This window comes from Furipterus horrens, unplaced genomic scaffold (genome assembly GCF_987537825.1).
Source record: "Furipterus horrens unplaced genomic scaffold, mFurHor1.1.pri manual_scaffold_4, whole genome shotgun sequence".
Lineage (NCBI taxonomy): Eukaryota > Metazoa > Chordata > Mammalia > Chiroptera > Furipteridae > Furipterus > Furipterus horrens.
Window position 1 is genome coordinate 200,540,508 of NW_028327174.1, and position 16,257 is coordinate 200,556,764.

The following is a 16,257-nucleotide window of genomic DNA, read 5'->3' on the forward strand; positions in this document are numbered from 1 at the left end:
TACCACGTTTACTTCTGCTGTGACTCTTTCCTGTCCATCCCCAGAGAGGGGGCCATGAATTGGGGTTCCTGTAGCTCTTTTTGCTGATCAAGGAATATGGGTGCCAACAGATGAAATGGTTTTTCCCAAGTCCCAGCGTACAGAGAGGGCAGGGCTGGTTCCCAGGCACGGCTGCCTGCTCTCTGGCTGGGGCCTGACCTTGAGCGGAGGTGGCTGGGGGTAGTCCGCCCTTTGTCCTCTACCGTTGAAACGTGGTGAAATACACACAATAGAGCATTTACCATTTTAACCGTTTTTAAGGGCACCGTTCAGTGGCATTCAGTACATTCACATGGTGGCATAACCATCCCCACCAACCGTCTCCAGAACTTCCTCACTGTCCCAAACTAAACTCCGTCCCCAAGAAACACTAATTCCCATCCTTCCCCGGCCCCTGGCGGCCAGCGCTCCACGTCCTGTCTGCGGATTTGCTCCTCTAGGCACCTCAGATGGGAGGACGCACACAGCGTTTGTCCTCCAGCGTCTGGCTTATTTCACTTGGCATGTTTTCCGTGGTGCATCCGAGCGCCAGCACCCTCGTTGGGGCTGACGATGCTCCCTATGCACACCCCCCCTGCTGTTTGCCCGTCAGCCATTGATGGGTGTTGGGATTGTTTCTGCCTTCGGGCTGTTGTGATAATGTCGCTGTGAACTCTGGTTTACGAAACTGCTTTGCTTTTAAAAGTGCCACCTAGAATCCAGTCCCTTGCGACCCACCACGTCACCAATGAAGGAGTTCCAGCCTCTCTCCCCTGTGTCGCCTCAGGAGTTCCCACCCCCACCGTCACCTGGACCAAGGTAGGCGGAGCCTGTTACCACTGACGGTGACCCGGGCAGGCCCAGTGCATGGTGGGGAGGGGAATGATGCAAAATTGCCATGGGTGTGGGCTCTGCCGATGTCACCTGTGACTGTACCACAGGAAAGCAATGCCCTCCTCTCCGGGGGTCCCCACTACAATGTGAGCAAGGATGGCACCTTGGTCATCGCCCAGCCGTCCACCCAGGATGCAGGGGCCTACGTCTGCACGGCCACCAACACCGTGGGCTTCTCGAGCCAGGAGATACGGCTCTCTGTCAACAGTGAGTGACGGCTATGCCTGTCCGGGGGGTGGGGCCTGGCAGGGGTCCAGACACTCTGACCTCACCTGCATCTCCCTGTACCCTGGTCAACCCTGCCCCTAAATTCTTCCCATGTGAGGGACATGTGGGCCAAGGCTGTCCTGTCTCAGAGCGCTGTCCCTGGTCACGTGGACACGCTCTGGGAGCAGTTTCAATCGACATATAAGTGGTATTTGTCTTTCTGTCTCAGCCCGGTGTGACCGCTGTGGGGTAAGTGTCACACTAATGGGCCTTGGAGACACAGCCCTGCCCCCCCACCTCGGTAGCCCCCTTGCCAGCCTCTCTCCCTGATTCTTTGTGCCCCAGACCCTCTAACTTCCTGTCAGTCATTTTCATGGTTCATCCTGCCTCAGGACCTTTGCACGTGCAGTTACTTCCATTTAGAAGGCCCTTCCCTGAGCTCTTGGCCCAGCTGACTTCTCTGTCCATCAGATGGCAGCTCTCCCTGATCCCTCAGGCTGGGTCAAATCCCCTTGCTGTGGAGGGTGGAATATCTCCTTCATAATGCCCATCACGGCTCTGATTAAGTAAATAACTGTGTGTGAGCTCTTTGGCACCAGTGTTCCCCGTGGGCCCCTGTGCTGAGCACGGGCCAGGACCTGTCCTTGCTGCTCTTCCCGGTGTCACCACAGAGCTGGGCACTCAGAGTTGTGTGGACGAATGAGCAGACGCACAGCCCATCTTCTGTCATATGTGTGCTTAGAGACGATACCATCATACCTTGCGGGCTCAGGATGTACAGGGACATGCGTGAGGGTCCCATGGGTCTCGATGTCCCCGGCCGGCTGGCCTGTTTAGTTGTTGGTGCTCAGACACGGACTGGGTGTCTTCAGTGTATGAGCACAAGGAGGGGTCCGATGTCATCTCCGCCGTCAGGAGCCTTCTGCTTGATGTGGGAGCGAGGTGAAGGACACAGATCAGTACAGACTCCGATGGGGGTGGGGAAGGCCAGAGGGAGACAGGGTGTCGCCTGGTGGCGGGAGTCCTGGGGCCAAGTGGGACGATCACAGGAGACAGAGAAGAGAGAAAAGGACAGAACCTGCCCCGATGTCCCCAGGGAAGGAACAGCAGGTGACAAGAAGCTAGAGGAGCATAGACGGTGGGACAGGGGCAGCCACATCAGCATCACCACAGCATGGGGGGTCTGGGGAAACCATTGGACCCCCGCCACCCCCAAACTGGAACCCTCCCATGACGACAGAGCCACACCCATCTCTGTACCTCCTAGGTGGCAGTGCCACTTCAGCTTCCTGGGGGAGCTGTCCTGATCCCTTTGGGGCCCCGTCCCATGACTCCCTGACCTGCTCATAGTTTCTACCTGTTTCCACCAACAGCCAAGCCCAGGATCCATGTGAATTTCTCACACGCTACAGACGAGCCCCTGAGAGTCACAGCCAAGGCCGGTGATGAGGTGACCCTGGACTGCGAGGCTCAAGGCACCCCTCCCCCATTGGTCACCTGGACCAAGGACTCCCGCCCTGTGCCAGCTGTCACTGACAGGTAACCCTAACTGCGTGGCCTCGGCACGGGGAAGGGGAAGAGTCTGGTGTTTAGGGGCAACCAGCCTCACGGTGGCCAGTGAGCCAGGGGTGTGAGGACCTTGTGGGTGCTCCCAGGTGGCTGTGCATTCACTGCTGTACACAGCGCTTTTGTCCCCGGGTCCCCTGAAGTCTCTCCACAGACTTCTAGAGGGTCACGGGTGCCAGGTGAGACCCTTTGGAAATAACGAGGGCCCTGGGTTTCACGCTCCCCCGCTGGGAGCCGCATGCAGACCCTCCTGTGACCGGCACAGCAGCCCTTGTCCTCTGAGCTGAGCTGAGCTCAGAGAAGTGGGGTGAGCCACTGGTGGTCCCCCAGACGGAAGGAGCAGCGCCACGGTTGGGGCGGCACCCTGACTGTGACACGGGCCACCACGTCCTCGCCTGCTCCGCAGACCACGGGTCTGGCGGCTGGGCTTTCTCACTCAGCTTCTCCCTAACCGTCACGTATCCTGGGAGCGGGAGGAGGCTGGCCTGGGTGTCCTTCAAAGCCACGCTGTCCCCGCCCCAGACGGGGGTGTGGGGGTGGTGGTTCCAGACAAGAGCGCCTTGAAACTCCTGCGGCCCTTGACCCTTGGGGGTGGGGGCAGGCGGCTGCAGCTCTGGCCGGTGACATCAGTCCTGGCAACGCCTTTGAGAAGTTCCAGACCGAGGAGGTCTATGCAGCCCCCACCCCTCCGACACCCACACATGGGTCCCTGCCTCTCAGAACATCTGTTTGGTGAGCCCTTCCAGTCCTCGAAGCCTGTACCTCTAAGTGCAGCTGGGGCCTGTGCCTGGGCTGAGGCTGCAGTGTCCCCACCTCGGGCCCCGCTGGGGTCTCTGCAGCTCCATGTCCTGCATGGGGGCGGGGCGGGGCGGGGCCGGGCAGGGGGCGAGCCCACATCTCTCCCCAGAAGGCCTGGTCCTAGCCCCTTGGCCGGGGTGGTGCTGGTGATGGGGTGGCGGGCAGCCAGGTGCTTATTTATTTAGGACTCGTTGCTGAAATGGGGAGCCGCAGTCCCCATTTGTCCCCCCTCCTTGCTGTGATGCGTGGCTAGCTCAGCAGGGAGCCATAAATTTGTGAGTGCAGCTTTTGCAGTCCTTGGGTTTTCTTCTGTTCCTTCTCCCCTGCCCTCTGCACTTCCCACTGGCCTCCAGCTTTCTCTCGAGATTTATGAGATTCCGGGGGCTTCTCTAAGTGAGGAGGCAGAGAGGCCTGGGGCGGGGCTGGGGCGACGTGCTCGGACCCTGGAGCCCGTGGGCCTCGCGCGCCGAGCCCAGCTTGTTCCGCCTCAGTCGTGCGGCCTCTTCCGTGTGTGGCCTCAGGCCCCCGTGTGTTAAGTGGACACTGTTTAAACGACATTCACGCGACCCAGTGATGGATGCACAGGGCTCTGTATGCCGGAAATCGCTCCCCTTGACACTTACCTGCTGCTGTTCACAAACCATGGCATCATTTCCAGCTCTTACAAACCAGCACATCTATTACCCTGTTTCATTCTCAGCCGCTTCTATTTTTAATTCACGTGCTGTGCGATTCTAAGTTTTTAGTCTGTTCGGAGGCATGTGATCATCACCACGCTCAGTCTCAGTACACTTCCTGCGTCTCTCCCCCCTCCAGCACGCAGACTCCCGGGCAGCCCCGCTCCCTTCCTGCCCAGCCCCAGCCCCTGGCAACCCTCCGTCGCTCTCTGTCCTTGGATTGGTCTCTCTGGACATTGTGTATAAATGGAACCAGGCTGCGTGTGGCTTTTGCGTCTGGCTTCTGTCCCTTAGCACGGTGGTTTGTAGGTTCACCCACGTGCAGCGTGTGTCAAGATCGCGTTCCTCTTCTGTGGCAGGGTGAGCTTCACCGTGTGGACAGCCCACCTCCTGGGGACCCGTTCGCCAGCAGAGGGGCAGTGGGGTCCCCAGGGGTTGGGGACCGTGGATAACCTCACCAGCTGTGGTTGCACTGAAACCGCATGTAAACGTCACTCGCGGGCTCCGGGCCTCGTGGTTCCCGGGCCTCCCCGCTGCGTTGACATGGAACGTCTAACAGCTGTCAGACAGCCTCCCCCCGGGCCCAGCTCAGTCTTCTCACAGCCACGCAGCTCCCAAGGCTCAGGGCCATTCACGTGGAAAATGGGGAGCAAAAGCCCCGTGGGAAACAGCACTGAGGGGCGGTGGCGTGGGGCCGGGGTGAACTGTGGTCTGCCTGCTCTGGTTGTCCTCCTCCTCTTCCTTCCCCGAGCGAGTCCCGAGGCCCAGCTGCAGAGCTGCCACCCTGTGGGCTGGCACAACGAGCGGGAAGGGCTCCAGCTCGCTCCCTCTCGATGGGGGGTGCCAGCTGCTGACCCTTCTTTTCTTCTCAGCTGGGCTGTGCTCCTCCCGCCTGGCTGAGCTGCCCCTCATCTGTGGCAGCCCAGTCCTGCTGTCCCCGCTAACTCTGTGGTGTGGTCAGGCCGAGAACCACGACGTGGCTGAGCCTCTGCTGCTCCCTCTGTCCCCATTTGGGCAGCACTGGCCCTCTCCTGCCTGCTGTCCCCAAGGTGGGTACGGTGAGTGCCTCGCGCCCGGCGTGCTGAGGATGAAACACAAACCCGTGGGGCGGGGGAGAGAGCCTGGGTCCTGGCCTTCCGCTCCCGGAGCCAGGCCTGCCACTCACTCACGCATGTACAGACATGCACAGATACACGGCTGTGCACACATACACAGAGACATGCACAGATATATGCAGGCATGCATGTGGATGCACATGGACACACACAGACACGCACAGAATAGACACGTGGATATGCAGACATAGACATGGACATGCACAGACACAGAGGCACACACAATAGACATGCACAGATACATGAATGTGCACACAATACACATAGACATGCACAGACACAGATGCACACACAAATAGACATGCACAGACACGTGGATATGCACACAAATACAGAGATGCACAGAATAGACACAGGGATATGCACACGAATACACAGGACATACACAGACACATGGATGTGTACATACACAGATATACACAGAATAAACATGCATCAGTATACACACAAATGTACATGGACATGCACAGACACATAGATGTGCACACAAATACAGACACGTACAAATATGCACAGATACACAGACACACAGACACATGGATGTGCATACAGATACATGCAGACATGCACAGATATGCACACAGATACGCAACAGACACATGGGTGTGCACATGGATATACAGGCATGCACAGACACACACATGGAAGTACACACAGACACAGACATGCACGGGTATGCACGCAGATACACACGGACAGACACACAGATTGGGCATCTGGGTGCACGCCAGGCAGGCCCCTGCTCTCTCTGGAGGGTCCAGAGCGTCCTCGGAGCTCGCAAGGACCCTGGCACCTGCGTTGGAGAGCGCTGACAGGAAGAGGCACCGTGGGAGTGTGCGTGGCCCTGACGCCCTCCAGCCCCGGCTGTGTGCATGACTCTGCAGTGGGCCCGTGGAGACGTTTCTGCGGGACTAAACGTGGTGCCTCTCCTAGCCCACGTTCACCACTAACAGTTTCCTCCATGTTCTTGATTCATCCTGGTCCATGTCACTGGCTTTTCACTTAAAGGACAACATAACATTCCAGGGCACTTGTCTCTCGTTGTTGCTAAGCGGCTCCTCTGAGGCGTGAGCTCTGTTGCCAGTGTCTGGCGGTAAAAAATGGGACTGTGGGAACATCTTTGCACAAATGCTTCTCTTTATCTTCTGGTCATTTCCTTGGGGCATCGTCCCGAAAGCAAAGGGCTGAGTCCAGGGATGGGTCTGGCCATCGGTCCCTGAGCACTTCTGACCCTCTGGGACAGCCATTAGTGACAAGCCTGTGTCAGCTGGGAACCCACAGCTCCCAGCAGTGGGGCTTCTTGAGCAACTTGTGTGCCCAGGACTGTGCTGAAACCACATTGCAGAGGGAGGTCACGGGCCCTGAGCTGTGTGAGACCGGGGTCAAAGACCTGGGGTCCCCTCCCAGCCTCGCCCCCACTCCTGAGTGAACTTGAGCAAGACCCTGCCCCTCTCTGAGCCTCAGTCTTCCCATCAGAGAAATGAAAGGGTTGGAGAGGCAACGGGGGCCAGAGAGCACCTCGATGGTGGCCAGAGAGCACCTCGTGGCTCTGGTCCCATGTTTCCGCCCGGGAATGCTGGGGCGAGGCGGTGTTTCTAGGCAACAGTGTTTGTTTGTGGCTCTGATGTGTAGCTGGGACAGCTGCTAGCGCTTCTGGCCCAGCTCAGGCTCCCGGCGGCAGCCGGCCAGGGTCCCACATGGGGCCAGATCCATCCTCATCAGGGGGAAGAGGAGGGGACAGCTGGCGAGGAGTGGGCAGTGGGCACCCCCAACCCCTCTCTGGCCTAGTTACCCCAGGGCGCAGAGGTCGGGCTGCAGCTGGGGTTCTGGTGACCCAGGAAGAAAGCTGCTGGCTCCCTGGCATGGCATGGACTGCCCAGGGGCCCCTCGGGGGCTCTTCACCTGGGTGGGTCCTCCCAGCTCCTGCTGCTTCCCGGCCTGGTGGCTCTGAGGTCTTGCTCTTGTCAGCCTATGGCCAGCGGCTCTCTCTCTGGAAAACTCTTGAGTGAATTAAACTTCCGAGCAGACCATTTAGATCAGCCCCATGGTTGGCAGGGTGGTAGCAGAGCCCAGGGCGAGCCCCAGGTCTGCCCTGACCAGCTGGGGGCTGTGAAGCCTCTGCCACACGGGGTGGTGACCGGGGACCTGCCTGTCATGCAGGTTTGGCTGCTGGGACTTCCGGGTGGCAGTGTGCGCGGAGAGTGCACAGCTGTGCAGGGGTGCACAGGACGTGCCCCATAACTGACAGCCACCCCCCATGAGCACAGCCTGGTGCGTGTTTCATGAGTCCGCAGGGTGGCACCTCCTCCCTCTCTCCTGTGCATGGTCATTGGGTGGGCATCGGGCCCTTCTGCCTGAATTCTCCAGCCTGACTTTCCCAAGTGGGGCTTCCTCCTAAGGGTCTCTGGTGTGGGGGGAGCCCCAGCAAGGAGGTGAGGGTCAGAGTGGCCGCTGGTGGGCTCAGGTCCCCGCTGGCTGGGGCGGGGGCGGGGGAGGTCCTTGCCCTGCGCAGGCTCAGATGCCACCCTGGCCCCAGCTGACGTGGGTGCGGGGTGGGTGTCTCTGGTTGGCTGGGTCACTGTAGGGACGGCTGTGCATCCACAGCCCCTGATCCGCCTTCTGGAAGCATCTGGGCTCTTGGGGTGAGGCTGCAGGTGGGTCCTTTAGAAACGAGGACAGTGGTACAAACAACACGGGGCAGAGCAAGAGGCACTAGGCACAGGCAGACCGCCTGACTGGAGCAGTCTGATGACAGGAGCATCTCCTCAGCCCCTGCCCACCTGACCCCTCTCCGTCCAATGAATGAACGGACGTGTGAGCGGTTGGCTGACGGGCTCCATGCAGCTCAGAGCCGGGGGAGCCTTCAGGAAGGGCCAGAGCCTCGCAGCCTTGGGGGGTCTGGAGGGCAGGAGCGTGTTCTTGAGGTGGGGTGCGGGCAAACTGTGAGCAAAGGCGGGAAGGGGGGCGTATGTGCTGGGACCGCTGGGATTTGCTGCCCAACATTTCCTGAGCACCTGCTGTGCATCAAGACCTGTGCTTAAGGGCTGGGACGCGGCAGGGACCTGGGCACCCGGGGCTCTCCCCTCACTGAGCGCCTGACCATGACAGGTGTGACAAGTGCTGTAATGGCTTTAGGAGCGTGTAACTGGGTGCAGGGCTGGCTGACCTGAGCCACAAGGAGGAGAGGGAGCTGGAAAGGTGAGCTGAGCGAGAACACAGTGAGGGGACGCGCTGGGGATGAGGTGGGCGTCGTGGCCGGGGGACCTGCGTCATTCCAAGCACTTTCCATCAGGTGCCCTTCGGTCTCTCCGGGCAGGTAGGTCCCCCTGGGGCTCACAAGACCAGAGGGACCACACACCCCCGTCTGTGTGGTTGTGTGAATCTTGAAGCTGACAGCCAGCGAAGGCCCAGGCCCAATGGCCGTCATAAACAGGAAATTCCCCGAGAATCTGGGCACTACACAGAGCCATCTGGACACTCACGCCACCGCAGTGGAGCAGCTGCTGCTGATTACGCCACACGCACACACAGCAGCAGTGTGCTCCCCACTTCTCCCTGGCCCCACCCCTGGGCTGCAGCCCCCAAACCTGCCGGAGTTTCTGGGAAAGTGGAGGGAGAGCTGGGTCACAAGCCAGTTGGTGAGGGCCTCAATGGGGGAAAGTGCAGGCAGCTGTGGGAGTTCATAGGATGCACCTACCCGCTGTGGGGCATCAAGGCAGCCTTCCTGGAGGAGGTGATGTCTAAGTATTGAGGTTTGAGCAAGTGAGCTACAGGTGAACAGGGCTTGGAGAGGGAGGAAGTGAGGGGTTCTGTGGTCTTTAAAGTTGTAAGAGGTAATCTCTGAGATAAAGGAGTCCAGAGCTGCCTTTTTGAATATGAAGTAATTTGGGGTTCAGAGATGTTGACTGCTTGCCTGAGGCTGCACAGCATGGCTATAGCAGACATTGGACCTCAGACCCAGAACTCTGCTACCCAGCCCGGACCTCTTTGCACTGATACACGCTATCCCTGCCTTGCCAGCTGAGGTTCGCTGTAAAGTCCTGGAGGGAACTGTGTCCTGCCCCGAGCGTGACTGAGTGTGTGTTCCAGCTGCCAATTGCTTTGGCCCTTGTTTGGGGGATGTCAACATTATTTGACTTAAAAAAAAAAAAAAGAAAGAAAAGCCAAGTGTGGGGGGGTGGGTAGAGCCACGCAGGGGAGAGGTTCACCTGTCCCTGGGACAAACATGGAAACCTAGTCTTTTCCCTCCACTTTGGATCTGCTCGGGGCTGTCCAGCTTATTGGAGACTTGGGGGCGAGGGTCCAGACACTATGGGGCGGGATGGTTCTTACTAACAGCAGGGCTGTTTGTTTATTGAGCACTTACTATGTCCCAGGCACTGTGGGCTTTGCGTGTGTCATGTCACTCGGTACTCACCGTCTCCTGTGATTCCCAATGACATGGTGGCTCAGGGAGGTGCAGTGCTTGGCCCAGGTCAGCCTGAAAGAGGCAGAGGGTGGGTGGTTCACGCCAGGGCCACTTGCTGTCATGGCCCTGCTGCCATTTTCTCTGCTTCTCAGGGTAGGGACGCTCCCTTGGGTCCTTTGGCAGTGTTCCTGAGGGGTATCTCAGAGTTGCCTGAGGCCTTGGTGAAGCCCCAATTCCTTCCCGCCCCCCCCCAAGTCTCTGGGCGGGGCGGGGGGTCTGCATGTTTCCTATATGGATAGGAGACTCCTGTGAGAAGCCCTGTCCTGCAAGGCAGGAGCGATGAGGTCTTTACTTGTCAGAGCTGACAGTGTTCAGGTCTGAGGCCTGGGAGTCCTGCTGCTGTGCATGGGAGTGCATGCCACACAGCTCCAGCGGTGACAGAAAGAAAGAACAGGAGAACGGAAGCAAAGAAAAAGATATAAATGTTTAAATGTCGACCAAAAGGGGATGAAATAAATCAGTTGTGGTATGATCACACATGGGAATACTATATAGCAGTGAAAAGGAATGACTCAGAGCTACACACGTACACGCGATGCCGTTTATGTGTTCTAAACAATACAAAACTGCATCGCGTGTTGTTTATGGTTGTCACCATGGTAGCAGCCGACCTTTGTGGAGTACTTCTGTGTTCCAGGCACTGGGCTGGGAAGTAGGTCGTTCAGCTGTCTGGACAACACACTAGGAGGGACGTGCACACTACTCTTGTCTCTGTTTTCCAAAGGAGGCCACTGAGGCACAGAGAGGTTAAGTGACTGGCCCAGCACCACACAGTAAGCACATGGCAGAACAGGATTGGACCCAGGTGGTCTTTCCAGTGCTGGGGCTCGAGAGACCACTGCCTGGTGCATCATTTACAATTGACCTCAGAGAACTTGTCCCAAGTGCCTGCTGGATGCTCCAGATGAACTGGGGGAGGGGGGTGGCTGGGCAAGGGGTCAAACCCCACTTTACAGATGAGGTACAGGGGCCCAGCAGGGCAGATCTCGTGGCCCATGGTCATGCAGGGAGGGAGTAGCCAGCAGTAGTGGCCTTTTGATAAGCACGTGCCCAGCACTTTGCTTGCAGCCACCTGGGAGATGGGGACTACTGTCACCCCCAATTTGCAGAGGAGGATGCTGAGGCTCAGCAGAAATGGGGGTGGGGGCCAGGCCTGGAGCCTAGACCTGTAACCTACAGCCCAGCTGTAACCTAGTGAGCACAGGCTGGGGGTTGGCGCTTGGGATCCCCACCCCCTGGCAGGCCACCTGCACTTGGGGCCAGTCAGGACCAGTGGCCGCAGCTGCCCTCTCTGTTTATGGGGGCAGGGGCACATGTGGGCAGTGACATCACGTCTGCATGCGCCTGGCTGGGGGTCCTAGACCCCCATGGGGTGGGGCTAGGTGACTTCAGCCAGGTGGGCTGGATGGGGTGGCACTGATGGGGCTTCCACAGTTTCCGCCTAGGGCCCCAATGCAGTGCTGGACCGTGGACCACAAAGCCCTGTGTTTGGCGTCTGGCTCGCCCTGGCACTGAGGTGCAGAGGGTCTTGGGCTGGCAGGTTCTCCCCCAGAGCCATGGGAAGGGCCTCCAGATAGAGCCCCACCCCTCACCTCCACTCAGGGGACAGTCGAGGACTGGCACGTGTGTGCGTTAGAAGAGGGGAGTCAGCAGGTGTCCGGCGGCAACCGGGTGCTGGGCCCTGGGCTGAGCCCACATGGTCTGTTCAGCAGCCCCATCCCCTCTTAGTATTACGGGCGAGGAAATGGGGGCTCCAGAGGGTGAAGGGAGTTTCTTTGTCCAGCTAGGAAAGGTTCAGAGTTTGGACTTCAGCCCCAGCTGGCAGACTCAAATCCAGTACTCTGTTTCGCTAGCTGGGGTGGTACCTGGCCTTGGCCTGGCAGTTCAGGGAAGGGGAGGTGGGGCAGAGGAAAGGAGTGAAGGGCGGGCAGTGGGTACTGCTTCAGTCCTGGCAGGCTTCCTGGGGGAGGAGGCGGATTTGAGTTGGGTCTTGAGGCCTGGGGTCGGTTGGGGTCTCACTAGTGCCCCTCTCTCCTACAGGCATCACCTTCTCCCATCAGGCTCCCTGCGCCTGGCCCAGACCCAGGCCGGTGACAGTGGTCTCTACGAATGCAGAGCCAGTAACCCTGCAGGGTCTGCCTCCCGACGCTACATCCTTGAGGTGCAAGGTAGGACCCTTGCTGTGGCTTCTGTTGTACGCAGGCCTTCTCAGCGCCCCTCCCCAGCTGCACATGCCAGCTCTGTCACCTCTTCCTGGGGTCCTCCAGCACTTTCCTTCATCACCACTTCTTGTCTGTCTCGAGCCGGGTCTCCTTTCCTCCCTCCTTTCTCCCCCTCTCCTGTCCCCCTTGGTTGGGGCCTGGAGACGCTGTTCAGAGGCCCCCTGAGCCCAGAGGGCAGGGCCTAGCAGGGGCCAAGGGCAGTGGGGACTTGGGGGTTGGAAGAGGGACTCACAAAGGGGTTCTGGTTCCCAGCCTATCTGGGGTCCTAGGCCCCATTCACAGAAGCTAGGGGTGGGGTCATTCCACCAAAGAGGCAGGGACCTTGTCATCTGCCTCCAGGAGCCCTGAGGAATCATGGGGGTGGGTGGGCGTGGGGTGTCAGCCACCGAAGGTCCTCAGGCCACATCTGGCCCACCTCCTGTTTTTATGTGGCCCACAGTGGTGTCTGCGTTTGTAAATGATTGGGGGAAATGACGATATTTTGTGACACGTGGAAATTTCATGAAATTCGAGTTTCAGTGTCTATAAATACGAGTTTTATTGGAGTGTGGCCACACGCGTTGCTTTACCTTCTGTCTGTGGCTGCTTTCATGCCATAGGGGCAGTTGAGTAGTTGACACGAAGATCATCTGGTCTGCAAGGCCTAAAATGTGTGATCTCTGATGTCAGCTAGCTCCCCACTTCACAGGTGGGCAGACTGAGGCTCAGCAAGGGAGGAGCCCCAAGGTTCGATGAGGTTTTCTAGCCCAGGAGAGAGACGCGGCAGCAGAGGGCAGGGCGATGGGCAGGGCTGGGCTGAAGCCTCACTGCCACCCATGAGCTGTGTGACCTGAGGCAAGCTGCCTGGCCTCTCTGAGCCTTAGTGGCCTCCTCTGTGAAATGCTCATCCCGTAGCGGTCAGAAGGGGTATCGATGACGTCAGGTACTCAGCCTAGTGGGAGCTGTAATTGTTTTCAGCAGGTGTGGGTGGTGTGAATGGGGCATGTGCACCTTGGCCGGAGGCCGGGGGCAGGTCCTCATGTGATGGTTTTTTCCTCCAAAGCTCGGAAGGGAGTGGGTGTTCCTCAGCTGCCCCTAAGGGCCCAGGATACTTGTCCCAGTCCCCCGTGCAGCACCCAGAGCAGGCTGGCCCATGGGGTCCAAGAATTTTCCTGGACCCCCCTAGTCCAACCCCCAGGAGGCTGCCTGGGCTCCTGGTCACACAGACCCAGGGTTGGGGCCACTCCAGCCGAGGGAGTGGGTGACCCTGGCCAAGTCACAGAACCTTTGAGAGCCTCAGCTTCTTCACCTGCAAATGGGTGTGGCCTTGCGGGGGGCGGAGGAGCTGAGTGACCGGCCGCCACACGTCAGGCACTGCTGGGGCCGGGCCCAGCAGCTGTTTCCATCTTGGGGCGACTTTGTGAGGAGGGGAGACTGAGGCCCCGGCCGTGCAGGGTCCTGTGGCCGTGAGGGGCAGAAGTTCCCCTGTGTGTGTTGTCTCCCAGCCTTGCCGTCTACCCTGAGCCAGCCCGTCTGCCCCCTGGGCCTCGGTTTCCCCATCCGGCACTAATCTATTTCACATAGTGTTGGGTGCACTTGGGCCTGGGGTGGGAGTGGAGAGGGTTGTAGGGTTGGGGTGGGGAGGCTGGGAGGGGTTGGGGGAGTCCTCTCCATGGGCCTGCGCTCTGTGACCCCCTCCCCCAGGGCCCCTGTCTTGAACCCCTCCCCGTGGCCTGTCAGTCCCCCCGCAGGTGCAGCCAGGCCCACGGGTCCTGAAGGCCCTGGCGGGGGAAGCTCTGGACTTGAACTGTGTGGCCGAGGGCACCCCACAGCCCAGGCTGAACTGGTCCAAGGATGGGGCAGCCCTGCGGGGCGGGGGGCCCGAGGGCTCCGTCCATTTTGCAGCCATCCGGACCTCCGACGCTGGCATGTACCGCTGCGAGGCCTCCAACGGTGCCGGCGTGGACTCCTGGGAGCTGGAGCTCAAGGTGCTGGGTGAGTCCCCAGGCCCCGGAGCTCACCTCGCCCCACCTTCCCACCGCGGCCTGGGCTCCTGCGATGCTGGTCAGCTCTCCTGGGCTCAGGGCCTGCTTGGCCGCTGCCCTCCTCCCACCGTGGCCTCCGAAGTGTCGGGAGCCCCTGTCACCCCCATGGGTACTCTGTCCTCTGGGGTGAACAGAGGCTCCGTGGGATAGTGACCGAAGGGCAGGGCGTGCTCCCCTGTCCACCTCCCTCCACTTACCAGCTGGACAACCGCAGGCCAGTCGTCTGCCCTCTCTGACCCTCAGTTTTCTCACCTGTAAAATGGGTTCGATAATAAGTGCGGTCAGCGAGAGAATGCGCAAAGCGCCCGATGCACAGGAAGATCTGGGCCGCTTTCAGAGTTGCGAATTTAAAGCAAACTTGGAAGGTGCAGCTGGAGGGAAGTGTAGGGCAGGGCAGTGCTCACCCGAGCCATTGAGCCCACGCTCAGCCTCTCAAGCGTGTGGGGCCATGTGTGGCCCTGGGGCTGCTCCATGGCCACCCTGTGCGGGGGATGGCCGGCCAGCATCCCTGGCCCTGACTCACTTGCCCTGAGGCTGAGGGCTGGAACATGGGGCTTGCACTCTCTTACGTCCAGCTAGAGCTCTGGAGGGGGGCGCCCTCCCCACTGCCCTGGGGGGAGCACCGATCTCTGGACTCCAGGTTATGAGTGTGGCCACATCACCTCCCACCAGAGCCGCCGTACTGGGGGGCCGACAATACCAGCGGGCTGCTGGAGAGAGTGGCAGGAGAGAACGCCAGCCTGCCGTGCCCTGCCAGAGGTGAGGCCCGGCTGGGCGGGCGGGCTGGGGAGCAGCTTCCACCCACACTCCTGCGCCCTGGGTCACACACTGTGGGCAGTGCCGTGGGTCATGGTGTCCCTACGTACTTCCAGCCAGGGCCACACCAGGCATTTCATCCCATCGACACCCATAGGATGGCTATTAGCATTACTCTTTTTTATTAGGGGCAATTTAGGCCCAGAGGGGTTAAGCAGCTTGCCCAGGGTCACACAGCCTGAAGATGACTCACAAAGCTCAGTGTGGTTTGGCCTCAACCCTGAGGGACTTTCTGTGCCTGGGGACCGAGGAAGGCCCAAGGGTCTTCGTGGATTGGGGCTCGGTGGCCCCCGCCTCTCCCCATGCCCCAGACTTTCTCACGGAGGATGGAGTCACGGGTCCTGGGCAAACCAGCCTCACTGAGGCCCCCTTGGGGGCGGCAGCTCAGTGTTGGGCCGAGATAGCCACCTCTGTGGTCAACTGCCCAGCGTTGAACCCCCCCAGGCTGTGTGACCAGGGACAGTCGACGCCTCCTTCCCGGCCCTCTGTTTTCTCATCTGTGCAGTGGGGTCATGCCAGTCCCTCCACGCCAGGCGGCTGCCGTGAGGGCTCCGTGAGGCCCCCTGAGTTTTAGCAGGGGCCTAGGCAAAGGTTGGGGTAAATGAGCGCTGAGTGAATGAATGATTTACCTGGCCGCACCTGGCAGATCCGTTCCCCCGCCCCCGAGTTGCTGCTGTGGGGGCTGGGCTCCTCTGTCTCCTGTGCGTGAAGGCGCTGTCTGGAAGGCGGGGCGTCTGGGGCTCCGAGGAGCAGGTGGCAGCTCACGAAAAGCCTGGCCGGAGCCGGGAGCTGGTTCTGGCCTCAGCTGTGCTTCCTCGGGCCACAGGGCCCAGGGAAGTCCCTGGCCCAGAACCAAGGGAGAGGCAGGTAGCAGACAGGCACTGAGAGGGAGTGGTGGGAGCCCGCGGGGTCCTGTCCGCAGAGCTGCCCACCTGCAGGGACCCAGCAGCCTGGCCCGTGACCATGGCACCACCTTGTGTCGGTTTCTGGTAACAGCACGCAGCTGGTGTGCATGTTCCGGAGGTGGGGCCCACCCCGCCGGGCCTGCCAGCCTGGGTCCCGCAGGGCTGCCCACATTCAAGGGCCAGTCCTCTGGGCTCGACCTCAGCCTCATCAGCATAACCGAAGCCCCCTGCGGTAAACGCTGCCTTGCCCTGGCCAGCGCCTGTCCCCTGGCTGCCTTGCTTTTCCGGCAGGTGGGCAGTGCTGGGGCAGGGACACAGGAGCCCCGGCACCTGCGGTGGGTGACCCCGTCCGCCTGCCCCTCGAGTGGGACAGGTCCTGATGCCTGGTCGCTCCTGTCTTGGCCCCTGTGCAACGGGAGTGGGGAGGGGAGGGGGGTTTCCAGGGACGGCTCTGGGTCCTCCGGCGCCTTCCCCTGCAGTGCGGTTCTGTGGCAGAGCCCTCTTGCAGGTTAGTTTTGGGGGATTTTTGTTTTTGTTTTTGTTTGTT

At 60.0% G+C, this 16,257-nt stretch overlaps 1 protein-coding gene across 1 annotated transcript in view; it reads left to right on the forward strand.

Annotated features, from left to right (window-relative positions):
* Positions 1 to 16,257, forward strand: part of HMCN2 (hemicentin 2) — a 132,180-nt gene that overhangs the window by 46,973 nt on the left and 68,950 nt on the right. Inside the window, exons 20-25 of the mRNA XM_090274902.1 lie at positions 725 to 837; positions 960 to 1,119; positions 2,493 to 2,658; positions 11,784 to 11,911; positions 13,685 to 13,939; positions 14,662 to 14,748. Of these exons, the coding sequence (XP_090131028.1) occupies positions 725 to 837; positions 960 to 1,119; positions 2,493 to 2,658; positions 11,784 to 11,911; positions 13,685 to 13,939; positions 14,662 to 14,748 (909 nt within the window). The remainder of the gene's footprint in view (positions 1 to 724; positions 838 to 959; positions 1,120 to 2,492; positions 2,659 to 11,783; positions 11,912 to 13,684; positions 13,940 to 14,661; positions 14,749 to 16,257) is intronic.